This window comes from Charadrius vociferus, unplaced genomic scaffold (assembly GCF_000708025.1).
Source record: "Charadrius vociferus isolate BGI_N301 unplaced genomic scaffold, ASM70802v2 scaffold883, whole genome shotgun sequence".
NCBI classification, from domain to species: Eukaryota; Metazoa; Chordata; class Aves; order Charadriiformes; family Charadriidae; genus Charadrius; species Charadrius vociferus.
In genome coordinates, this window is record NW_009647740.1 from 985,840 (window position 1) to 1,013,534 (window position 27,695).

General features: G+C 43.7%; 1 protein-coding gene across 1 annotated transcript in view; it reads right to left on the reverse strand.

The window, feature by feature from the left end:
* Positions 1-20,681: 20,681 nt before the first annotated feature.
* Positions 20,682-27,695, reverse strand: part of LARGE (like-glycosyltransferase) — a 201,806-nt gene continuing 194,792 nt past the window's right edge. The window contains exons 13-14 of the mRNA XM_009881984.1: positions 25,483-25,678; positions 20,682-21,267 (exon numbers count right to left, since the gene is read on the reverse strand). Of these exons, the coding sequence (XP_009880286.1) occupies positions 21,070-21,267; positions 25,483-25,678 (394 nt within the window). The 3' untranslated portion in view covers positions 20,682-21,069. The remainder of the gene's footprint in view (positions 21,268-25,482; positions 25,679-27,695) is intronic.

Sequence of the window (27,695 nt, forward strand, 5' to 3'; positions counted from 1 at the left end):
AGCAGTGCAAACTCCCCTGGATACTTCATCCCAGAAACATCCTCCTCATCCCAGTGCAGAACTCTCCGAAGGTGACAAGTATGGGACTGCCATCCTGTAGCAGGTACAACTCTCAGAAAGGGCTTAACATCAGTAAAACTTGTATCCTCTGGCCTGAGTGTAAAGGAAGTAGATGAAATATTATGCTCTATGTGCTTTGGGGCATAAGTGTACAAGTTCTGAAGTTCATTTGGCCATCTCCATGCTCCAGCCTGGGCTTCCTAATTTACCAGTCACTTGAGAGAAAGCAGGCCCACACTCCCAGGGGAACAGCTGTTCAGTCCTTGGGTCCTTTGCTAAGAATGTCTCCTGGTTAACCTTATCCCAGACCATAATGTCAGTCTGACATTACTTGCCCTCCTTCAAGTATTTCCAATGCATCCTCAGAGATTTCTCTCTACCCGATACAGACTTTCACCTTGTTTGGGTTGTTAAACTTGTCGTAGCTGCTATGAGGTACTCAGGAAGGTGACTGATATTTTCCAGGAGTCTCTAGTGGCAGAACAGTTGCTATAATTAACCATAACTCATTTTTCCTCCTTCTCCCCCTCACTGTCACTCACAGAGTGCAGGCAACAATGCACACCGTAAGTGGGTGGCCCTCTGCATGAAACTGTTGTCTTTGCTGAAACCAAAACTGAAAAACAACCCAAAATGCAGCAAGAAATTGGCAGATAAAGTTTCAGATAAAAACAAAAAATCATTATACTCATGATTTCCCCAGCTGAATTATTTTCTGCTCCCCAAGGAACAGCTGTTTTCAGACTAGATTAGCATCACTCTACTCCTGACCCTTCAGAGTAAAGTTTCAGGGCAGCAGCTTCTCAAGTTCTACATGATTTACCATCTGTATTTTTGTTGTTGTTGCCAATCATCTTGAGTGCAAAATAACACTGAGTAAACCACTGACTCCTGTTCAATGTTAGTCATGAGAGGGATCTTCCACCTGATTCTCCAGGCATCCATGGCACACAGGGAACCATCAAAGAGAGATGCTGCGCTGAGAGCAGTGCATCTTGGGGAATACGAGACTATGGGCCATGATCTTTGTTGCTGCTATGTCTCCAAGGACCATCTGCTTATGTCCAGCAGAAGATGATGTCCCAAATACTTGGGGAAAGAGATCAACTGATCCTGTCTCTCCTGCTCAGCTGGCAGGAGCAGGATCCAAGCCACTGACAAGAAATACTGTGTGAAATAAAGGCCCAGTGTAGGCTCTGCTCCATGACACTGGTTTGGAAGTTTGCTCCACCACAGGAATACCATTGTCATTCACAACAAGAACATATCACTGTAACAGATAACTTGTTATTAGATTGTAAAACAATCACAAGTGTCTTGGTTTTCTGTATAGCTAAGCACAGACATGAAGGGATGTAGCAGATTATCCGAGGCTCCTGCAGTGCCAGATATGGAAGCTGGGTGGTGTCATGCCCAGGTTAGGGGTTTCTGCCTCCCTTTGCAGGATTTTCCTTACAACTGGAGAATGCAGGGGGCACCTCCTCCCAGGTCATTTCTGGTGACTGACCTGTGTCTCACTTCAGTGCTTCATGATAAGCCTCTGAGCGTGAGGTACTTAACAGTGACTTTGTCCCTGCATCTGTCCAACTCCATTATCCTGGACTGTGCTGATACAGCTCACCTGTCAGTGGCCTCCATCTGCATTTGATCTCGGTCCTCAGACCCAGACATCAAGGACCTTCACCTACAGTGGTTATTTGCCTGTTGAGCATCCTTCACAGTCTTTTGCCAGTAGTGTTTTGAGACGTTTTTCAGCTGCTTCTTCTCCTAGGTTTTTGCTTCTTGGCCCTGTTTTGCAGGTTGCCACCACCGAGTGAGTTTATTTTGGTGCTAATTGCTACACCTATTACACCAGCACCACTGGGAGCTGAGCATTGTTAAGTATCAACAATGTCTATCGGTTGCATTTGATGAGAGATGCCCACTCTGTTTTCATGGCTGCTCTTGCCTTCTGCCAATAGTTGCTCTACCAGCCAGAGTCATCCACAATGTTTCACTGCGGACACTCCAGAAGTCAAATTGAAGAAGGAACACTGTGGCCAGTAACGCTATCTGGCTCTGAGTGTGAGTTGCTTGTATGGCAGGAAATAATTTCCAACCATCCTTTCCTCTGTGCTTTTTCTTAAGTTCATTAGCTCCAGCGAAAAATCTTGTGCAACCCATCAACCAGCAGCATAAGCCCTTCTGGTGGAGGGACACAGTACCGGGTGAGCGTAAAAGAAAAACTGGGATTAGCCTGGCTGCTGTTGCTCTGTGAGATGGGAACAACTCACAAAAAAGCCTCTCCATTTCCATTCTCCACCCCTGAAATTTGGCTTACACTTCTCTTCTTTCCTGTATCTTGTTTGAGAGATCCATATTCTCCTGGGAAGATACCAGCTCTCCAAGGGCAACATTGCGACATACAATGTATGTAATGCAGTCTGGGGAGAGCAGTAAAATCTCTTCTTAGGGCTGTTTGGGCTGTGAGCTTTGTTCTTTTTTAATGCAACACCACTACATGCAATGGGTCTGTGCCCATCAGGGAATAGTGCCCCAGAAATTTAGGCAAAAGCAGAATGTAAGTCATTAACCAGTACACTGAAAGTAAATGAAATGGAGAGAAAGTTCTTTCACCTTCCTGACTCCCTCCAAAGGGATCCTGCCCTGTTTATTCAGCATTTTACAATGCAGTGGTTAAAATTTCTAGCTGATGTGTTAAAAACACTAGCTAGCATCTCCACACAGTGGGCAATGACACCCTTATGCACAGGGGCAATAACTTTTGTACTGAGGCAGAGGAGAGGAAGCCAAGGCAAAAACTACACTCATAGGAGAAAAATAAGTGGAACCAAGTGTCAAACACAGAAGGGGGAATTTGGACCCTGCCCAGCTGCCACCAAAGGAGCAGGGGAGCAGACCCACTGTCGGGTTACGTGTCATACGGAGGGAAGGAGAGACTACCATGAGCACGGCAAGAAACCTGGTCAAGTCCTGTAAAGTGTGCCCAGCATCCCCACCCCTGGCGCCAGCCAGCAGAGGGCAATGCCAGTCCACGTACACACCGCTTGGCTCACAAAAGCAATCGGAGGTGGCCCTCCTTGCCAGCCTGGGTCTCCACACGGTCTGAAAACTGTGAATTAAATAGGATATTTCCCATTTGCAGACTAGCAAGACTCCAGTCCTGATTGTGCTTTCTTTCACTGGTACAGCCCTGAGCAGCTCTATGTGCCGTGGGGTGGAGAGACTGGGACCTGTAAGGCGCCTGTCTGACCCATTCAATACAGACACTTCTTTTTCTTATCAGTCTCGCAGCTCGTGCAATTGACTTTCCTGAATCACTTGCTATGCACAATGGTCTGAGATATTATCCCCCGGCTTTCAGCTGCGAGGCAGGTAAACGATAAGCAGTTTTGTGCTGCATGATTTCTCTGTATTTTTAGAGTATGCCTGGTTAAGCCTTTGGCACTGGGCTGTGCAGCTTGACATCATTAGTGCCTTCAGAGAGACGCCAAGCAGAACTGCAGTCTAGACTAACAGGGTGCAGGACAGAGGTGGATGCTAACTTACCCACCTAGCGGCTACAGTCCTGGGTCATTCTTTCAGGCTATTGCCTCTCCCATCACTTGTTTCCAAGAGTAAATCAGTCAAGTTGAACTGTTGCAAGAGTTTTCATTCAATGATAATAAAAAAACGCCTGCCTACGACCATGAACTTCAGGTCATGGAAATACAGACTGGTTTATGTAGTGACAGGAGCAGAGCACAGCAACAAGAGACGAGGGCAGGAGGGCTGGCGTGCAGGGAAAGCACATGGAAGAGCAGGAGAGGGCCTGGGCTTGCTGGGCTCCCAGAAATTACTGGGACTGAGGTGCCAGCAGGGAAGCAATTCAGGCAGGTGCTTGGGCAGAACAGTGCTGTGCCAGGTGAGTGGTTGCAGGAATTTCTCTATGGGTTGGATGTGTTTGCACAGCCTTGGTAGAGGCTATGCACCACTGTGAAGAGCCCGGCTCCACCTTCTTTATAACCTCTTCCTAAGCCCAGCTTCCTCATGTGCTCCTCACGGAGCATAAGCTCAAGTCCCTAATCAGTTTAAAGGCCCTCCCATGACCTCACTCCATTTTATCAATGTCTGGGGCCAAAACTGGATGCGGTATTTCAGATGTGGCTTCATGAGTCCTGTGCAGAGTGGGATGATCCCTTCCCTTGATCTTGTTGGCTGTGCTGCTGTTGATACACCCAGGAAGCTGGTGGCCATCCCTGCTGCCAGGGTCGCTGCTGGTTCACACTCAGCTCCCTGCTCACCAGGGCTCCCAGGGTCTTTTTGGCAGAGCTGCCCCCAGGCAGTCAGTCCCAGCTTGGGTTGTTGCACCAGGCTCTTCCTTCCCAGCTGCGGCACTTGTTCTTGTTGAATTTCATAAGGTTCCTGTTAGCCCATGCCCTCAGCCTATCTAGGTCCTGCTGGACAGTCACCCTACCCACCATTATATTGACCATCACCAGCTTTGTGTCACCTGTGAACATGATGAATATGCACCTTGTCACCCCCTCCAAGTCACTGCGAAAGGTGTTAAACAGGCAAGTGCCAGGAAAGACCCCTGCATTACTCTACTTGTTTCTGGCCTCCGGACGAAGGAGGCCATTAGCCAATCCATTAACCACTTCATTGCACCAGCCTCTCAGTAGAGGCTGGTACACAGGAACAGGGCCTTCCCACCCCCAGGTGTCTGGTGAGGACATGGTACAAGCCCCTTACCAGTTTCCTTCCTCCCATTTCCTTACCTTTCTCCCCAGTCTCTCTTGTACAGCAAAGAGAAAGCAACCAGGCTGCAGGAACTTAATAATCCATTGGTAAAGCCTGGGGTTTTTTTTGTTTTTTTTTTTTTTTTTCTGTAGAACAGCTTGGAGATGATAACATTTAGGAACCTTTCACCCATGTCAAATATGGATTTTAGTATAACTGAAGCATTTCAGCTAGCTGGCTTTTTTGGGGGGGGGAGGGGGGCGGAGAGGGGGATGGAGGGGAGTGGTTACAGGCACATTTACAAGCCTGTTAACCTCAACCTACTTCAGAAAACTCAGTTCCAAAATGGGCTAAGCCTCCTTTCCTACATCACAGGGCTCTATGTACATGGAGGATGGATGTTCAGGGGACACCAAGTATTACAGCCGTCGGGTAGGGCTTCAGTATTTGGTTCTCATCTCAATCCCATCTCCTCAACTCCACAGTCGGGATAGGTACAGGAATGAAAGTGCCTACAAAGGCCTCATAGTACTGCCATGGTGGCAGCCAGCAGACTGCTGGCTTCCTCATTTGCCCTCAATCAAAGCGAACCAGAAAATTTGGCATGGCAGCTCTGTCCCAAAAGGAGGGATCCAGTCACACATTTCTCACCTCGTCTTGATACATGCACATATATAGCCCTGCACCTTTCTCTTCTAGTCAAAGTCAAGCAGAGGTGCGGCAGAGGCTGAAATATTTTCCTCAAATGCTCTAGCTCCTGTGCCTTTACCTTTGCAGCAGCTTGTAAAGCAAACTGCACTGAGTGCTGGAATCAGCCGTAAAATCCCATCTGATATATTTTTTTTTTTTCCACAGGAACAGCTGGGTTAAAAATCTTTGACTAACAATTTTTCACTGCCATAATAATCACTTTTCTTAATCAAATCAATGAACCATCCAGTTTAAATCTGTTTCTCATGAAACAAACATTTCACAAAGATTCAGGTGCGATAAATAACCTTCAAACTCGAGACACCGAGCTGCAAGGGTTTCCCCTGGGCTCGTGGTTCCTGCCTGCCCTGGCAGCCAGAGAGGTGAAGGCAGGATTGACCCAGCTCAGGGTTGGGGCTGTGACTGCTCCTCACCGTGTCGGGACGGGCAGACAAACTGCCAGGCCTCTCATGTGTTTTGTTGTAGCTGAGGGGAGTAGGTGCAGCGCTGCAGCAGAAGGACTTTTACAGGCTCCAGCTGAAAATTAAACATCCTGTTGTTATTTTTAGGGACATTTTAAGTGAAGGTCCTACGCCTCACGTTTAACTGGAACGAGTAGAGCTGGTGAATTATTTGTGTCGCTCAGAATAAACCCATCCTCTCTGCAGGGGGAGTCCAACAAAATTAAGCCAGACCATGCATAGGCAGCTGTTCCTATAACAAGGTGATTCCCCGTCAGAGAAGAAAGCTCTGATCCACAAACTGCTTCAACGTACGGTACCAAACACCCCTGCTATACTGGAAAGCGAAAGCATGATGATGCTGTGTTAATGGGTTCACTGCATGGGGACATAGTGACACAGATTTGTGCCTCTGCTCCCTCCCTCCCAAGTAACCTAAGGAAACCACCGAGCCTCACTGAAACAGCCCGAGATTTCCCATACTCTCTGCCAGCCTGCAGCTCCTCAGAGGGACATTGTGCAAAAATCATCTCTGTGAGGGCAGTAGCACATAGAGAACACGAAGGAATATGCCATGGCAGTTCTCCCCACGCTTGAAGCGTCCTGTGGTTTGCAGGCTTCCAGCCCACCCGTATGACAGCACACAGCCTCGCTACCTGAAGAGCCACTGCATAATGGAAAAATACAAAGAGAAGTGAAGAAAGGCTGAAGACAGTGTGACTAAACCAGGAACTGAACTCCAAGGGGGAATGTTACTTAAGGCTTGAAAATAGGCGGTGTTGTTTTTTTTTAAAAAAATCTTACTAGATAAATAAATAAATAAATGCTGTCATTATGAAGTGACATTTCTGGTCCTTGAAAGCTGCCTCTGCTGTTTGATGGAGGAGTGTGGCAGCCTTCTGAGCCGAGATGTTTATTCCCCCATTAAAGTCATTTTGGAACTGAGCTGAGTGATATATGTTAGCGGAGCATCTCATGTTTGCTTTCCTTTAGCTGAGCCTTTGAGGACTGAGTTTCCTTGCAGAAGCCTCTGAAGACGTCTACATAGGACCATCTGGGTAATGCCCGAACAGACAAAAAGAGCAAAACTTCTTGAGCTGCATAGGATTTCTCAGCAGGGTGTTGCTGGCAAGACTGAAGCATAAAGGATCCTCCTGAGCCTTGGGCCAAAGGAAAACAAGCATGTAATTTCTGGATAGCTTGCGACCCATCTAACATACAACATGTTGTGACTATGTGCTGTTACAGGAGACCACCGCACATCCCCATCCCCACTCCCCAAGATACAGCCACGCTGAGCAACCTGCCAAGTGCTGCTAAAAATCCCTAACTGCCTTAACACGGACAGCTCTTAAAGTCTCTGCAACTAATGTTTCATGCATGCCATGAGGCAAGTACCCTATTTAGGGAAATAGGACATTAATCAAATAATTAGTTACAGGATATTAAACTTGCCAAGGTGCTGTTATCAAGTATGTAAGGCAAACAACATCCTGGGTAATTAACAGACATGTATTATCAGCCTGCAACCTGAATAAGGGGTTTGCCTGTGAGTGTCTGGATGTTGCTTTGTTCTTTAAAGCTTCCTAATGGTTTGTCCAGGTAACCAAGCCTGACTTTACAAACTTCCCCTGGATTATTCCAAAACAGCACGTCAGGAAGATGTAGCAGTAGTACAGACGTCCTGATTTCTTTACCACAAACCTAAGTAAAGGTTTCCCTCTTGCCACAAACTTTACTCAAGCTGAGCTGGTAATGAACAGGTATGTGGGTGTGCACTTGTTTCATCAGCTGAAGAAGGGACAAGGACTTGGGTCTCTCTAGGAGCGGTATGGAGACTGGCAGGGTGGTAACAGGTGGACTGCTCCCTGAAAACAACATGCAAGAGCTACTCTCAGCAAAAAAACCCATGGAAGTCCTCAAGTGAAAGAATCATCCAAGGGCATGATAAAAGAAAGGCAACTGTATATGGATGCCTCACACTTGCCTGTGCAGTTCAGGAAAAGAGGAACAATTGCTTTTAAGAACTGTTGTTATGCCCTGAAGCAGAGGATGAATTGAACCCATTAGAGTTGTTCATCCTTATCCCTGGTGGCCACTTCAAAATACTGGCTTTTGTTTAAAAAAAAAAAAAGTGTACAGCACTTATAATTGCAAAATTAACCTTCAAAATCAGAACTCAACATTAATGAAGATGCTGTATCAGCACAAGCCTGAAACAAGAGCTCTGAGAGGTTGCTGCCATTTACCACCTGAAATTGCCAACTCTGGAGCCAAACTGGGGGGTGAATGTCAGCAAAATGTTATTTGTCTCCCAGTATACAATGGCTGTTTAGTCACCAGCTGATGCCACAGGTTTCACCACCGTATTTGGGTTAGGACAACTGCCACCCCCTTTTTGATTTTGCTATGAATATGCTATGCTTTTATTTATGTCCAAATACAAAATTACCAGGACTACAGTTTTCAGAATCACCCAGTGTCTGAGCTATGAAATCCAAATTTTGACATGAGAATTAGATTTTGATTTTTCTTTTCCCCACAGACACTGGGTACCTTACACCTACATTGACCATACAGGGCACGTGATTCATACTACTGTCACACAAGAGTTATTCTTGAGGTATAATTTGGGCAGGGGAGAGAAAGGAGGGAAATTGTAGGCTGTGCTTTTGTGTGACACATAGGAAAGTGAAGAAATGGTAGCCAGATTTGGTCTGTGGAAACCTGAGACAGAAAGTTAAGTGGCCAACTAGGGAGATAAATAACCCTCTTATATGCCATTTTAATGCCTAAATCTGTGTCAGAACTCTCATCAATATTCCCAGCCTGACTAACGCGTGGTTCTTGAGCTGCATAACATACCCCGAGGCAGCAAACACACACATATCTGTCCCTACAATCCGGTCACTAGCTAACTCTTCTTTTAAGGCAGCTCGAAGGTGAATGTGGTTACACAAAAACCACTGGGAATCACTCAGAGAGCCTGGAGGAGCGTTGATACAGAACTGGGTAATGCCCCATCAGTACTTCAGTCTTGGGAACTCAACTTGTCCCCTTTCAATGAAAATTAACTTCTGATCCCAGGGTAAACATACTGTAATCCACCCTACTGCGTCTGTCCTGGAGCATTAATATTTGACATAAATCCTAAAGGAAGCTCTGTTCTTTATTACTAATTTGTCAAAGGTGGATGGATAGGAAAGGTTGTGGGCAATATGGCAATGGGATAGGCAAAGGGTCCCTTCTGGGAGCCTGATTATTGGAAATCAGCTGCTATTTACTCAGTTAATGCCATTCAGTCTTGCACCTGCTTAATCATTCATTTCCCAGTGCAAGCTAGCTTTGCCCTGCTGCAAAGTCTGGGAATTTAAGGCAGTTACACCTGCCGAGCTTTTTTTTCTCTCCAGTGATTAGCTTATATTCAGCTTATAAAACTCCCACTTGTACATTTCCAGCCCTTCTTCCTCCTTCCCTGTGAATTCTTTTTCTACACATTTGTACGTATATATACTTTTCCAAGCATTTATGTTTTGGATAATGAATCCAAAGCTCTCTCTTGCTAACTCTTGTTGGACTCCCATCCTGTTCCTGCATGCCACAAAATCCATTTGATTCTCTAATTATCTGAAAAACAAGAAATTCTGCTAGCATCCCAACTTACACTAATTTTTGTTCATATTCAAGTCAATCTTTGAGAGAGGCTCCATACCCTACATCCAGGGACATCTTCTTCTTTATGATGTCCCTACAAATGTAAATTCTGTGTTGTCACCACCAGCAAACACACTTTTATTGTAGGCTCAACTTTAAATTTTGGTTAAAAAAAAAACCCAACACAAGAAACCCCAAAGGATTATGCAGCTGATCTGTCTTCCCACTCTTGCCCCCATCTCCTTTCTCAATAATGAAGTTCTGCAGAGAAGCCTCAGGCCACCATGCAGGAAGGAAGGAGGAAGGGAGAGAGCTGTAGTCCTATGGTTCTACTTACTGGTGCTAAAGGACATACCAGCTGCAAGTGAGATTATGGGAGGTGCAATTGCAGCTCTGAGCACCTGAAAAACCTATCAACAAGGGTTAATTAATGCAAAAGTGAAGGCTTCTGTTTTCTGCCTATGCCTTTTTTTCCTATTATCAAAGGAAGGACTCCTATATAATGGAAAACCCATGCTTCTGCCTAGCAGGTAAAGCATTTGCAATACTAACCTGTGAGCTGGGTTTGCTTCTGTGGTGGTGTTGAGATGTCATTTATTGTAGAGTATCCATCTGCTTCTTGTCTTACTTAAATATGAACTGAATGAACTCCCCCCATCTGCTGAAGTCTTGTCTTTGATTACAGAAAGACAACAGCAGGAAGAAGGTCAAGGTCAAGTAAAGCAGATAAACATACGATTAACTCTGAGCAGATAAGGACTCACCTGTCTCCAGTGGGAAGAGCCTTGTACTAATGTGTCTGATTGAACCAGGGTTGGAGGAATAAACCACATTAAAGGGGACGACAATGCAAAATTAAAAAGTAATAAAAAGCTTAAAGATGAAAACAAAACAGCCCATGACCTCTCTTTTTTTTTTTTTTTTTTGTTTCCACATGAAGAAACAACAGCTGGTATGCTCCCAAAACCAGAACAGTCAAGTCAGACACTGGAAAGGAATTGAGAGGATTATTTCACAATTTTACTGCACAACTGAAAATTAACCATTTTTTAAATATTTGCAAGCCATTTATTTTGCCCACACAATCGAAACAGCATTTTCCCCGATAAAATTGTCACCTAGAAAACTTACTCACAGACTGAAATGCACAGACTGAAGCATACAAGTAAACTAAATAGTTTGTGTTAAATGCAAGTTGCCTCAGTCTAACCCTGGAGGGGGAGGCGCTTGGGAGAGGGGGCAGTAGAAAGAAAGAAGACACATATTTATTTTTTCTTTCCTGAAATGTTACTTAAGGATCTTTCCCCAACCTGGGGAGAAAAACAAAAGAGTTAAGTATTAGTTCCAGCCAGTCAGGTAACGTACTGACAGGGTGGTAAGTCAAAGATTCAAAACCCTTCAGCGCCACAAGCCTTGCAAGAAGCCTTGTTTCATGCGTGGTTCACCCTAAAGGTCGCGATATCCCAATTTTCCCCTGGAGAATGTAGAATCACCTTGGTCATGACAGAAAAGGAATGAGGTTTGACTCGTAAGAAGAAAGACACATGAAAGGCTGCTGTTGTTTGGTGATTTGTTTTTTTGTTTTTTTTTTTTTCCTTCTTTCTCACGGATTTCTTGCACTTCTGGAAAAGCGGTGGCTGACACACTTCAAATGCTGCCACTGCTCTCGGCAGAACTGCACAGTGATAATCCAGTGCAACGAATGTTGCACATCCTGACCAGCAATGCCAGGGGTAATATTTTAACCTACATTATGAAGCCCACAGCTTTGTGCTGCAAACGAGTCCTTTCCTGGCTGTTAGCACAAGCTGTCTGTCACAACACTTATCACAATCTCTGGAGTCCACAAATCACTCCCCTCCCATGGCTGATCCGCCCACACGTTTTCCATCATATAGATTGTTGTTTTCAAGTTTGTCAGCTAATATTGAGTATATGGCCTTGTAGCACTTACTGCTTAGTTTCCAGGGGATTTTGACACCTGCAATCTTAAATGAGTAGGTGGTAGCTCTAAAACTGGTGTTCGCTGGCCCAGATTTGTCCCATGTCACTTTGGGCAGGTGTACACCTGAGGCACCTGTGTGGGGACCATCAGCACTGTCACCTTTTCTGCTAGTCAGAGAGCAAAGGGGGACGCAGGGCTTCAGTGAACAGACACGCTCTCTGCAGAAGTCCCACTTACTCCATTGACTATTAAACTAAAGGGACCAATTCCACCATAATGGGTCTCAGACAACTGCCAAGTTGCATGGGATGAATCTAGGCCTGAATGCTTCCAGCTGGGCACCTAAAAACCCCTGGGATTCTGGTACTGCAAGGTACATTTGGTATTTAGGTCGGTTTGGCGCTATCTTTCTTCAGGTTTTGGACCCTCTGCTGTAGGGTAGAGAAACAGAGTAAGTGATGCCAACATGATCTCCAGTGAGTTTGAAAGGAAAGGGACTTGTTACGTCAGTTAGTGCTTGTCTGTTGGGAACCATGCTGCTGGGAGATGGCTTTGTGAAAGGCAATTCAAATGCATAGGAAAGATGAAACCTATGGCCTCAAACCAAATGTTCTGTGTTAAATCTTCTAAAGTAACTGTGTCTTCCAGAGCTGCACATATCGCCACATGTCACCATCGCCACCTTACGCGTGGCTACCAACTTGTAGTAACGTGTCAGGTCCTAAGCAACCTCATCTTGTTTTGGCATTAACAGTATCAAAGGCTGAAGCCTCTCACCCTCCTGTCCCCCAGCAGCCCAAGTATTTGTTTTTCTCTTATTTTTTAAATGAGTTCTTGCTGGTTTAAGGGAGCCAGCAATTAAGAGTTTTCTATGTAATAGTTATAACCAGACCTCAACACTGTGGAAACTGTCTATACTGACTTCAAAATACCTGCCAACACCTACCTAAGGCTGCTATAAACATGGATTATATGGTGCAGCAGATTGGGAATGTGGAGAAAAAGTGGGAAAAAATGGGCTGGCTGAGGAAGGATCTTGAAATTGAGCCCTACAGAAATAGTAGCAAATTTGTAAATTGTAGAAACTTGTGCTAAAACTTATGGCTTGAGGAGGATACTCATCTTCATAAATGCTGCTGATTTCAGCCCCATTGGATTACTTGCAATGACTCGCTTCCTAGCAAAATAGTTGGGTTTTTTTTCTGGAAGATATATGGGTGTAGCGGACAGAGAAGTTTGAACAATATGAATATGTTAAAAATAAAACAAAGCATAGCAATCCCATTCTTATAGCTTCAAATTGCTGAATTTTCTTTCAGGTGTAGGCTTGAAGATTAAAATTGGAAAAAAACCCTGCAGAATAAATTTGTGTGGAGCCCCAGGTGCCATGCCAGAAACACAGTGTGTTGATATTGCTTTAGTAATGAACTCATGCAGTGGTATAGCATAAGCCAATGATCTTTCATACTTACTGGAAGAGACATTGCTAAGATAGAAACAAAACCTGTGATAGCACAAAGCAAAGAAAATCCCCCAGGCTCTGTACTGAAGGGGTGCTGAGGACATCTCAACGACCTCCCAGTTCTGTTCTTCACCCCAGACAATGCTGCAATATTTGCAAGTCTGACTGATGCAGAAGAAAGCTGTATCAGCTTAAGAAAATAGTAAGTTTTGCAAACTGTTAGTTTCACATATGAAAATGGAAATGAAAGCAACAAAAATTATAAAATATTTGGGTCAGAGAGTTGTTTATATTACACACATTTGTTTTGCTCTGTGAAGTGTAATCAGAAAAAAGATGACAGTGCCTGTATTCTCTGCGTTCATGATGAAAGCTGGCAGGTTAACCTGGTGGATATTTTGCATTGGATTGCCTTGGCTGTTCTTTGAATATACTCTAACAGTGAAAAGTAAAAGATGTAAACTCTCCATGAGCCATGTAAACCAGTATGGCAATATTCACTGATGTTACGGACAGAAAGCATCACTTTGTTCATCTGTCTGTTCTCTTATCAACACAGACAGCGGAAGTTTATTGCCCAGCCAGAACACTGAGCCTCACGCCAGCTGGATTAATTGCTGCCAGTAAAATTAGTAAACACTGGGCAAGATGTTGAGGGAAAATACACACATCTTGTTCTCATTCTGAACCAGCAAACTGCTAAGTCCCATCTCTCCCTAAGCCCAAGAGGCCTCTGTCACTCACGGTGAATATACATCTAAAATGCAGAAAAGCTCAGCAAAGTCTATCATCAAAATAATAAATTTCATACTGAACTCACTATTGCCATCAAAAAAACCTCAAAGCAGACAGTGGTGCAGCTTCCTTCCTGCTGCTAGTGGTTAGTTCTGACTGGATTAAGAGTTCATGGATCAATCAGCATTGGATGGCTTTTCCTTTCCTTGTAGCATCGCTGGAGAGCACCACTGGAACAACAGATCCACAGGCAGATCAAAAGAAGAAATTCTGTGAACCTCGCTAACCCCAGCTTTCCCCAACCATTGACACCAGTGCCGACAATTTTAAAAGGCTGGGCAGTCAGACTCCTACTGTTATCAAGCTGCTATTACCTTTTTCTTTTCTTTTCTTTTTTCTAATGAGCACCAAAGGAACAATGTGGGAATCCAAAGAATTGAAACAAACATCTTTGAGCTGAGAATGGTTTCATGTCAGTGCTGACTTTCATGAATTTTACAACCCATTGAACTTACTATAGGTGGTCCACATTGGCCAGTGTTAGATAAGAAAGAACACAGATCCAGAATGAGCTTAGTCCAACCCACATATCCTACAAACAGATCTTCTGAGGGACCTAAGAATGCCTTTGCCTTCCTCATTCCTCTGGAAATTTGGCTACTTAGAGCAAACCCCTCATGCCCCCTCAATTATTTACTCCATCTTTTCACTGCTTACCTGACAGACTGTGCCAGCAGCCTTTAGAGTGCTCCCAAAGGGGGAGCAGACATGCTTGGACAGAGCTGGGATTCATCACTCTTGCATGTTCAGCTGTTAGCATTCACAGGTTGGGGGTGAGTGCTATAAGGCCTCCGAGTGTGTAATTTCCATCAGCTCCATAGGATCCCTCCACACAAGAAAAGCCTGCAGAACAGAACTGCAGGCGTTCTGCTCGGAAAGCCTGAGAGCACGGGGGATAATTGATTTTCCTAAACCACAGTTTAAACCTATCCTTTGGAAAAAAAAAGAAAAAAAAAAGTGTCTGGTTTTGCTTAGAATCAAGGCAGCTATCATATTACGAAAAGCTCAGTGAGAGCAAAAGTAAAAAGAAGCATCACCCACCTGCTTCATTCCCTGAGTACCATCCATTCTGTGCATTGAGTGAAAGAGGAGTTCTCGAAAAAAATCCCAGCAAATGATTGTGGAGAGACTATGTCCTATTACATATGTGCCAGGGGACAGACAGAAGTTGTATGAGCAAATCACCAGCTCCACCAGCAACTTGAAATCTCACATCCTGTAATTTCCACATGACTGATTTTGCAGCCTTAGCAGGAGTCTTGAGATATAATGGTTAATGTTGAAAATTCACACGTCCATTGTCAGAATTATGTTGCCATAATACTGAGGAATAGGCTTAGCTTGGCTTGAATTACTTCGCCTCGTATGTTCTCGAATATATTTGGTGAGAGTGGTGTCTACACGCCTCATCGGAGAATTACCCCCAGCTCAGAACTATTTCTCTTGGATTGAAAACTTGTATCTCATGGCAATGGACCATGGAGCTCAAATGCAGCCTTTGTCACCTGCACAGTGGCTTCCTGTGGATCCACATTGCAGAGGTTTAGAACACTTTAACCCTACAGAAACAGTTATTAGCTGGGAGACAGGAAGCTGTTCTCATCCTATGAGGGGAAACTGTAGCACGGAACAATTGAAAAGATACTAAGCTCTTAGCCTGGGTTTCAGATCTGTTGCATCCTGACACCCTCAATGAGCTAACACTTCCATTGCAGTACCCATTAACATGTCTGGACAAATACATTCAAATGATCTATCACACAAATAACCATTTGGCTGGCTTTCTAATTCCCAGATTATTTTTTCAACTGACCATAACAATTCTACTCTGCAGAGCAAACAATCCCCAAATCCCAAGTATTCGTAAGAGGAGGAAAACGTCCCAGCCAACTGACGTGTACAAAGCTCCTTTTGAAATTCTAAAGGATTTTGTGTCTTGTTTTGGGAATACAGAACTACTGATGAAAACAAATTCCTATAAAAGCGAGGTATTTCTAAATCCAGGTTTGTAAGCATATCCCGAGCCATAAAAACACAGCCAGAAGCTTTTCCAAACTTAATTCTACAGTGTGAACCAAAGAAACAATCTTCAAACAATCCCCTATTCACTTAAGTGCTTGGATATAAACACACCATCTAAATATACATTATGAATTACTACAGTAAAAATGACTTAATTTAGCTATCAATGCTTCTGCATTTTCAATACTAGAGTGGAAATACCAGGTTATTGGCTGTCATTGTCTGCTAGTGACTTATTTGTTCCAATCTCACTTACTGGAGTTGCAAAAACTTAGCTGCTTTCTTTTCCTAAAACTGATTTTTTTTTTTTTTTGAGCTAACAATGATACATTCTTTTGTTTGCACTCCCACCATCTAATGTATTAGACCTTGTTGAAGTCCATAAATAATGATGCTCACCCCACTTGCTGAGCTTGCTGCGTTCTGCTGTTGCTGCACCGAAACCTGAGGAACACCCATACCGTATCCGGCAGAGCAGGAAGGAATGTCCTGGGCAATGCCTAAGAGTAATATCTCCGCTGATTTGCCAGGACTCCCAGTGCTGCTGGTCATTAATCTTTCTCAGCCAAAAACAGATGGGGCTATTAGGCAGGCTGGAGTAATGGGGGAAACTGGCACGATACAGAAGGAAATGCATTATCTCCCGGATAGAATTGCATGTAAAAATGAGAACATTAAAAATGTATTTTTCATATTTAATTGGACGATATACGATTATACCTACCAGAAAATAATGTGCAATGTGTTTTCTGCAGGGCATTTATAAAACTGTTCAGCTGTGCTAGGGCCTTATTTTCCCCTGTGGAGAGGAACAGTAGCTACAATTCTGACAAGGTTTTTGTGCTTTTCCCTCCAACACAGGGCTTACTCTGCTGCAGCAGCTACTGCAAATAACACTACAAAGTGCCTCCACTTGTCGCAGTAAAAGCAAAATGCAGTTTATGATTTACATACAAACCACATGAAGCCTACCGGCTAAAAAAATCAGTACTTTAGGAATAATGTGAGCATATCTGATACTTAGTCTAACAAAAATGATAGAACTGCAGGTACAGCTGCGAATTCCATTATGTGACTGAGTCCAAGATGGTGATTACAAACAGAATAAAAATTGCAAATTACGAAGCAGAAACAGGAAACTAGCAGGGCTGGAAGGAATTACTGAAAGTAGGACTTGGAAAAAAATCTGATAGATACTAAGGACTATTCAGGATAAACAAAGACGTTTTCTAGGTCTGCCAGGTAGGCAAATGGTAGATGACTCTTAGCCAGAAAATGATAGGATGGAAACTACAGCCAAACACTTGAAGGTATATACTACGACAACAGAGAGAAATCATGGAAACATATCAGAGGGTTACAATAAGGCATTAAATAAAGGCAAGTGCTTTTCCCAAAACTTAAACTTGCAAAGCCTGTTATATCAAAGGAAGAAGCATGAAACAAAAATACGACCGGGTGCCAGCCAGCAGATTATTATTTGGAATAATAATTATGTCTGTAATGTAGTGGGATGTCAGAAAGTGCTGTGAAATACAGTGAGATGTCTGAAGGTGCTGGGAAATACACAGTTCAGGCTCTGGTGCTGGAAGGGGCTTACGGGGCTGAAAAGTTTGCAGTGACTCCCATGTGTCAATATTTTGGCATGGAGGGGGAAAATGGAGACACAGAACAAAATGTGTGAAGATAAGAGCCTGAATTAGAAGAACAAAAGAACTTTGTAGGATTTTATTTCTGATTCCTTGACTGGGTAAAGGTAAGCATTTAAAAAGGTTAAAGAGAAAAACACAAACTCCCGAAACCTAGTAGGGTGATATTTGATATAAAAAATTAAAAAAACCCCAACCTTTTTGCTTTTAAAGAAAGAATCAGAGGCCCTAAATAAAAAGAAAAGAAAACCTGAAATCCTCAGATTAAAAACGAGAAGAGCTTATAAATAGCCATGAAGTATGGTATTCCCTTAGATAAATGGAAGATGAGGACAAGGAAATGCTGGTAGGACTAAATTGGAAATTTTAGAAGTTATTCAGGCTCAATAGAAAACCTTCAGAGAATGGAAAACAAAAGTTTGTAAAGCTGAAAGGAAGGTATGTAATAGTTACTATGAAGTTTGAGCAAGCTAAGAGGGAATTTGAAGAGCAAATAGTAGGAAGTTAAAACTGAAAATACACATTTGCTCAGTACACCAAAACCAGAAAACTGGAGATAACTGGTAGGCCACCCCAAACAGTAAGTAGAAGAAACAATTAAAGACAATAAGGACATTGCCAAGAATCTAAATGATTTATTTGCATCAGTCTTCACCAGAGAGGGTGCTGGAGTGATATCTAAATGAGAGACCCACACTTTCCAAATATCAAAGATAAGGAGAGGTCATAGACTGAAGGCTCAAGAGAGAAGTTGGTGGAACAAATCAATAAATCAAAGGCATTAAGTCACCAGGTTTATCTGATATTTCTTGAAGACTTCAGGAGAAAACTGAGAATTAAGTAACAAAGTTGCTAGCAAATAGCTACTACAGCAGAGGACTGGAAGACAGTGTTATAACTGAGTTGGGGATTTTTGTCGTTGTCGGTGGTGTTTTTTTCACCGTGTTGGAGGAGCCCTGGCAGTTACAGGCAGGCATGTAATCCTAATTTGCTATCATGTAAATTGGCTGAAATGTGTTAAAAAAAACCAAGCCCCACACCTCCCAAATTATGAAGCACATAGACAAACATGACATGACAGATACAAGTCAGTACAGTGTCTATAAGGGAAAAAAAAGGGGCTCTTTGAACCTCCTACTAATCTTTGAGCTGGTTACACCAGCCAGCACACCTAAGCCTACCCAGGAGGTCCCACGACTCCCTGTACAGACAGGCAAGTAGCAAATGATTCCCCCTCTTCTCCCCCATTCTCATCTCATGACCAGCGAGGAGAGAACAATGTTCGTGTTGATAATGGCACATCCAAATAATGTACAGGTCCGTGCTACAGGTTACGCTGCTGCAGGGCAATCCACTCCATCCTTGGGCAGCACTGTTAGGCCAAGGAGAAATGTACATCTGGAAATCAAAGTTTTTAATATATATGAAACGTAACGGTGGCCACACTGAAGATCTGACTGGAGATTTTATGTAGGTACAACCAGTGTTAGCCTCTCTTAGGATCAGTTTTTGATATCGTTCTGTACATTAGCTAATCAACAGGACTTTGTGCTGCAGGGTTCTTCTCATTCTCAATACGCACAGTGACCTGGGCTCTGAACGGTGAGTAATATGGGACTTGGGGAGTTCAGATTTTGTTGTGGTTTGTTTTGTTTTGGTTTTTTTTTTAATATATCTCAGCTAGGACTGAGCACTCATTTCACTTCTTCGCAGCTCTTCCCAGCTTTTTATGTAAATCTTTACATAAAACCATTAAGAACAGAAGAAAAAGCATTTTGGAAAATTATGCAGTGATGTATTCTTATGCAGCCAACACTCCCAGAGGAAAAAGTAAAAATTACACATAGCCTCCCACCCCTTTTTATTTCTTGTCAAAGATGTTGCCTTTTTTGGCTTTTCTTATATATACACAGCACAATGAACTGATATTTGTAGTTTAAATGTCTGGTTTAACCGCGTGGTTTCCACCGTAACAGAAAGCTCTCACGAAATGTCAGGTTAGAAATAAAACCAAGCTCTAGAGGGATGAGGTGGGGAGAAAAGTAGAAGGTCCAGTGGCTGAAAAACAAGATGGAAAAAAAGTGAGCAGAACACAATGTGGATCCATTTCCCAACTCAGGCAGTGGTATTGGTACGCGTGGTTGTATGGGGATCTGGGGTAGGGAGACAGACGCATTTCTCACTGAGTTGTTTCTGCTTTCTCTATTAACATCGCAACAGAAATTACAAATAGCCCTGCAAGGGGTAGTGCATTAAATCTCATCTCTTCATCCCATGTAAACACAACATTAATACTGAAGAATAAAGAAAATGGTAAAAAGTCCAGTGTCTTGTTTTCTGCATTTTGCTTGTTAGGTTTCCTGTCCGCTCTCCAGCATACTCCCATGTGTACCGAAGTTGTGAACTTGACCAGCCCACATTCAAGCAAACACTCACACTCAGATTCCCAAGACATTCTTTTCTCCCCCTCGAATGAGGAGTTTATTCCTAACAGTTCTGCTCCTTTTAATTATAAACTCCTTTAACGAAGTAGTTCTGAGACCTTGCAGCAGGCAGCAGGAGAGCACCAAGGCTACTAGTTGCCATGTTTATATTCCCTGTTCAGCAAAGAAGTCCACTTAAAGCCCAAGGCCCAATGCCTTCACGGACGGGCCTGCACTGAAATGAGCCTACAGATCAATATCCCCCCGCACAACATGCCTTATAGGCAAAATCCAATTCTTGCCTGAAAAAGATACAGTTACAGCCAGGCCCTTTATTTTACGAGACACACATGAACAAGTTGCTCTGGTGAAAACAGACCTTACACTGACAAGTTTTGTTTACTTTCTGGCAGAGCTACTGATCTTCTTTACTGGACCACCAGAACTGAAGATGGGAAAGAAACACAAGGGAGACATTTCCTTGGCAAGGAAAGGAGCAGCATTTAGGACTGGGGAAAAGGCAGGGTGGGGTGTAGGGGATTTTCCTGATAAAACAACTATTTTGAGAACAGAAGACCAACTGATATCATGTATACACCTAAACCAGTAACACACCTTCTCTGGAGTGCAGTATTGTATAAGCGTCCCCTTCGTTTTCAAGGCTAATTCAGACCTTTGGCTCATCCTGCATTAACAAGGTCATCCATGTTAACAGGGCCCCTGTGAAAGTTCACAGGTAAAAGTTCCCTCTTAGAGTAGTGCAGATTTGAAATTCACAGGACAGAGACCCGAAGATCTTCCTTTACAGATAAAAAGCATGTCAAATTATTAAATAGCAACATGAAATCCTATATTCTGAAGGTTTGTCTTTGCTCTGCAGTTAGGAGAGCAGAGTGCATTCCCAGCCCCTGCCCAGTCCCCACCTCCGGCGGCTCGGCGGGCACGCGGACGGCCCCTTCTCCCTGGCACCTCACGAATGCTAAAGCTGAAAGGCCGGGGATAACCGGGGAAGGGGCGAACGAGCATAGTCCGAAGACATGTCACTTCAAATTTCTACTGTTAGAACTGCCGGGTATGATATAAAAACCAAAAATGTTTCTCAGTTTGAAGTTTGAAGACCGGACCCCAAACGCTGAGTGGCTCCTCCCTCCGGTGTCCCTGTTTCCCGCACACGGGCTCTGTTGTGCTAGCTGTTGTTTTCTGCCGTGAGATATTTGAGGGCTGCAAAGCCGTAGTGGCGCGACATATCCTGCTGGAACTCCTCCTTCAGGGTCTTGAGACAGATGCGGTATTGCTTGTTGGAGCGAAACTTGGTGATGTCAAAGCTGGGGGCGTGCGGCATGTGGATCATGTAGGCGTTGGGCAGCACTGTGAACTCGTACTCCTGAGGGAGAAAGACACCGGCTGTGAGGGTGTTCCTGAGCCCTCTCGCAACGCATCTCTCCCGCACCTCCACAATCAAACATGCTCCATCATGTGACAGTGCAGCGGGGGTCTCACAAACAACAAACCCACACAGATATGCTAAATAAGCCTTCTTCTTTTAAAAGTTGCTTTTTCTTGGTTTTATGAAAGATTAACTTTCCCTTTTGAAATGTTTTACTCCATATAAGCCAAATGATGGGGCAACAGTACAAAAGGCATGTCTGAAGCCATGTCTGCAGCACAGATTTGGTAGTAGTGTGCTTGCAACCAACTCATGCACCCAGCACGAGCCTCAGGTGTCCATGCAAAAGCATGCTTTTGCCCCTACAATTTATCTTGCTTGGGATGCTGGAGTAAGCTATATTTACAAAGGCATCCACCGCACTACATATGTTGCTTTGCCTGTATGCGAAGATACTTACAGCGACAAAACTGTCCAAAACTATTTATAAACCTGAAATGAGGTGAGAATATGATATCTTTTATAGGCGAAATGTGAAAATGGACCTGCTAGTTCCATATGCTTTGAGAAGGTTTTAAGCAAATTAAGTTCTCCTTCACAAAGTATGATACTGTGCTAATTCCCCCTCTCCTCTAAAACTACATCACTCATTCTCTTTATTTCTATCTGACCAAATTCTTTGACAATTTTTGTTGTTAAAAAATGATGGTTCATTTAAGGCCCAATTATTCTTGTTAGATTTGTTCCATTTTTATAATTAAATATATGACCATGAGAGCAAAGCTCAACAAAGACTGATTCTCTGACAAGCTGGAAGGTCACTAGTGCAGGATGTGCAAGAACCAGATATCTCCTCCTGCAAGGAAATGGGCAGAAAAGGGATGTGAACCTCAGTATTCTATGGCCAGGTGAAGTACCCTAACTACTACAACACTACCTCTTTTTTCATATGAAATTTCAAAAAATATGACTTGTATGGGAAGCCAACAACAAAGAAACTTCAAAGACTCCCCAGGCAAATTTCCTACTGTCCTGACACAGTTTCTATTTACAACTGTTGCTGATTACAACTCATTGACCATCTCTGCAGAAGACTGTGGGCAGAGAAGCAATAGCCACAGAGCATGCTGGCTTTAAAAGAAACAGTGCACAACTTTCCCTGGTTTGCAAAGTCCCGTCACTTGTAGATATAGTAGTTTGTGCAGAGACACTGAGTATCTGCAGCACAGAGGCACGGTATTCCAAAAACATTCTGTTACGGAAAGAGATTTATGGGAGAGAGTGCACTTGTGCTAATAAACATCAGGGTTGCGCTTATAAATCTTTCCTCACCTAACAAAATATGATCAGCCTGGAAAAGAATGAAAACTCCTGGGTTATGATGTTACTAGAAACCAAGTGCTTGAGCAACACAGCCCAAAATGATGCCCAAATAAAATGGAAAGAAGTGAGCAGAACGCAATGTGGATCCATTTCCCAACTCAGGCAGTGGTATCGGTCAGCCCAAAGTGTTGTCCAAGAGACACCTATGAAACAGTAGTGTGTTGGGCAGCTAGGGGCAGATGCTATGGCTGCTCCTTTCTCATTATGGGAATGCCTGTTCCTTGCCAGACAGTGTTAAAGTGGTAAATTTTTTTGCCAAATGACAGTGCTGTCATATATGGGAATGGGCTCCTCTGAGCTTCTGTTTGGGGTGACAAAGGTAGAGCCAGAAGAAAATAATCTGATGCTCACAAGCAGAACTCATTTAGCTGGAAGAGACTTAGAACTAATGGGGAACCAAATGCATAAACAAAGGCTGGCATGATGGAGTGAGGAGAGCTGATAAACTACAAACTACAAAATAGGTCTCTATGGGACCCTAAAACTAAAGGCTGAAGCTGCAGAGGAAGATACATCCCCCTCATACAATTTTTTCTTTGCTCTCTGTTTGCATCTCAAGTCTGTAATCCTGCAGGTCAGGGACCGTCTATGCTCTGCAGTGTAAACTGTTCAGCACAGCGGTGCTCCCATCCCTCTGAAAGGCCTTCAGGCACATAAAGCCTTCCAAAAACTTACTAGGCTGCTGCTAATAAGCCCCTTTGAAAGATGCTGGGCTGGGGTCCTGGAAAAAGGATTGTTCACAGTCTAGTTCCACAGTCACTGGAAGAGCAGGGAAAGGCTTCCTAATGGCCCACCTCTACTATAAGGAAACGTCTGCTGAGAAGGCAACGCGCTTGCAGGAACCCCTGTCCCTGCCTCACAGGTTATAAATTCTTTAGACAGAGACTGTCGTTATCTATGTATTTGTACAGCATCCAGCTCAGTGGACATCTGCATGCCCCCAGAATAACAATGATGATTATCTCCACACAGTGTGATGCTCTGAAGGACGGCAGTGGCACAGGCCCTGGGTAAGGAGTCTGAAACAGTTCTCTTGACAGACACCACAGTTGTGAGGAGCAGTGAAATAATTCAGCTGAGAAGCTCTTCTGCCTGCTGGTAATGAAGCCAGACAAGCAGCTGGCAGCAACCTGATCTGTGGACACCCCAAAGCAGAGGAATGCCATAGGGGGAGGCTGATTTTGTGGGAGCACAGGCCAATACCCATGTTGCTACAGATGAAAATGAAACTTCCTTTCAACGTGAGAATGTTTTTAAGGCTGGAAGAGTGAGAAAAACAATTCCCCAGAGTTAGTTCCAACCCAATGGCCATTTAAAATATCTGCACTATTATCAAATTTGAAAAATGTTCCCATTTCCCATGTGTGAATCTATACGCTGGACAAATGTCTCTGAACAGAAGAGTTAAATCTTGAGTGCTAGATGAGAGCTGCCAGCGGGAACATAAGCCTTGTTACCCAGATTAACAAATAATAAATCATTACACTGGCACTCTCCACAACTGATGGTTAATTGATTAGTGTTTGGAAAGTGCACTGGAAAATTAAAGTGCTATAGCAGAGCCAAGTGTTATTATTAACAATAATATAAGGGACAATTTTTTTTTCTAGTCTGTAATAATTTTTTCTCAATGTAAGAAGGTGCCAATTTGTTGGGAATGCCCTTTTGCAGAGGGCAAGTGGCTGTCAGTCCAAGGTGACCGTGTGGTTTTGTAAGCAGAAGTAGAAAATATCCCTCCCCCATATGTGCCTCCATACAAATACACTGCAGCCCACACAATCTCCCAGTAACTTGCTGCATACCCTGTGCCACTCTGCTTCACATAAACTGGTAAGAAGTGGGCAGAGAAGGATCAGCTATATTCCAGATCCACAGCAGAAGCCAGCATAGGAGGATAGAGATGGCCAAAAAGCATGGGTTTTGGTCAGCATGAAATGCTACTAGTTCAGAAACTGGGACTGAAACCAAACTAAAAAAAAAATCAAACAAACACAAACTAAAAAGAAATGCCATGACCCAGACCCTGCTGATTAGCACAGTGGTTAGCTTGACATCCAAGAACAGCAGGGAGATGCAAACCCTGCCATTTCAGTGAGCAGAAGCACCGGGCTCCCACAGAGCCATAGTCACTGCCAGCCTCTAAGATCTAGGTCGGTGGCAGGGATCTTGGCAGCTCTGAGAGCTCTAGTGCCAGTCTGGAACTCTCGAGATTTCTCTGCACCCCTATTCTTATGTATTCTGCTCAGAAGCTCCATCCCAAGTTACAGATCCAAGGGGCAGGTAGCCCAAGGATCCTCTAGAGTCTGCTCCTGGCAACCTGGATCCTCTGGAGTCTGCTCCACAGCCAGAGACTTTGGAAATGCAAAGTCCTTGGCTTTGCAGAGATGCACTGTAAATCCGGGCCAGAAATTGAAGATGCTTAGCTTAAGATTGCTTTTTGAATTCTAAATTAGCATTTGTGACTCACCAACCTCTGTTTAACTGAAAAACTTCCAGCTAGGTCTATAGATCCCCTAGTAGGTGATGAGGCTGGCAACAAATGCGGCAATGCTCAGGCACGCTTTTGGGCAGGAGGTGGGAACTGCAGGGACTGTGCCACTGCGAGGCAACAACTGACAAATAAACTAACTCAGACTCAGTTCTCCTTTTAATGCTTGACAAGGACTAAACTGAGTGTTCCCAACTCAAGAGGCACTCGTTTAGGAGCTCAGTAAGGCCAAATGAGCACTTCGGTGATGCAAAGCCTGAAGCCTTTCTGCAGAGCACAGGTTTCATTTAACAACTCTGCTGCCCAGCCCTGGGTGAGATATGCAGGCGTCGTCTCCTCACCTGTGCATCCAGTTCCATGATGTGAGCTACTTTGTTCCAGCCAAATCCAACAAACCGCCTGTCATACTCCGGGCAGTCCTTCCTCACAACAACGTATGGCTCAAAGTCTGCTTCCCACTCAACGCGGTAAGGGGTGGTGGCTGTCCGCCACTTGGCAAAGTTCGTTGGCGCATGCCCTTTCGTCCAGACGTGATACCTTAAACAGACATAAATGGCAGGGAGGTGGGGAGGCAATTAGATAGAACGCGTCTTGGCAAGGCAACAAAACGTTACTTGTTAGATGAAATGCTCAAAAATAAGGCCATTAGCTTACAGTTCACATCATCATTTCCAGGACATATCGGAGGCAATTTCTAGGACTATTTCCAGCACGCTTCCCAGAGCCTCTATGCGCTCAGTGCTTAAACACATCAAGCTGGTGAAGGATAGTGTGAAAACACTACCTAATGCTAATGTGAGAAACAATTACAAAGTACACAGACAGTTCATCTGCCCTACAAAGTGCTGTGTCTTGTTCCTAGCAACCGAGCGGCTGTATCAGTGCTCTAAAATCAGTGTGAAATTCTGTAGCTCAGATAAGGTCCCTAAAATTAGCTATTTCTACGCCACAGTGACATTCACGATCTGTTTTATATGCAATTTTATGATTTGTATGAGATACACCTGCAGCTCTGGATCGATGTTCCATTTTATTAATTACTGTTATTACTATGGCAGGAGCCGAAGTGCATAATTAAATTATTAAGTAAAAGATTACATAAAGGCTTTCTGCTGTAGTCTCTACATTGTGGGGAGCACCCATGTGATCCTCAGGAAGGTAATCAATTTGATTTACAGAAAAAGATCCTTTTATACTTCGTTAATCTTGTTTAGGTCACAGCAGGTCTCTTCCAAGCACAGCTTGAATCCACCCCATTAGTGCCAGGGTCAATGACTCTCTCGCCCACTTATTCTTCTTACACCTTTCCAAAAATCAATGAGACAGGCTCCTTCTGCAGACTCACAGATTAAATAATGAAACAAAGGCATAGCAGGCCATCTGTATTAGAGCGCTCCGAGATGTGTAACAGAAGGGACAAAACAAACATCCTGCCAGTCTGTAATGTAAGGTACATCGAATTCACAGGGATGACTCATGTGCTGAAAGTCAAGGGATTTGAGCATTAAATATTTGCAGAATTAGGACCTGAGGTAATGTTTCAAACCCAGAAATTCTCGTAACGTTGCGAGCCATTGCTAAAAACAGGGACGTAAAATCACAACCTAGGCGTTTTCACTTGGACTGTATATTTGCATGGGTTGTAACAGGAAAAAGAGAGAGGGGCTCAGCTTCACTGACTCCCCTTGTTCAGGGGCGGTGCAGGAGGACAGAATTACTAGGATAGCACTGGGGTCCCAGGTAATGCATGGTCCTTTGAAGGCTGCATTTCTAAACTGCAAACAGGTTGCATCACTTTCAGATATCTGGCTTGGGGACCTGCAAAGACAAAGCCCTTCTGAATTAAAAAAGGTGACAGTGAATTAATTCTCTAGAGATTAGGAGAAACCAATGCCCAGTTTCACAAAGATGCTTACAACCCTCAATGCCCTTTGGAATCCTCTCCAAAAAGCCCATCCCTTTTCTTGGTCTCTTTTGGAAATGAGCGGGTAACCTACCCAGTCACTAATGGGCAGCTGTCTATGGTGGAAAAAAATACAATCGCAATGTGGGGTTTAAAATGATATGGGATTGTGATGGATGCTGTATCTTCTAAAATCCTACCTCCGGCATTTTGAAATTAATTATGATAATGATAATAATAATAATGACTACTAAACACTTACAAAGTGATTTGTATCTTCAAAGCCCCATACAAACTTTGGTTAATTGAGAGATTCCTGCAGAGAAGCCGTTAAATGGTGCTGCTGTTCTAGTAACACTTTCCCACCGATTTAAACGGGGGGAACAGGACACTAACCATAAACCCCATCAATTTATTTCCACCCTTTTTGGGGATATCTGTGTAAGCAGCTACAGCAGCTCAAGCATAACCTCTGTGAGTCAAGAGAGCTGACCAGCAGGGAAAAAATAATAATTGGGAAGAGACAACGAGGGAATAATATGGAAGTGAGACTGAAGAGACAAAACAAACCAGAAAGGAAGGAATAGACCTGAATGTACCAAACAAAATAATACCAGACATGATCTACTTGCCTCTTCAGAGTGACTGACG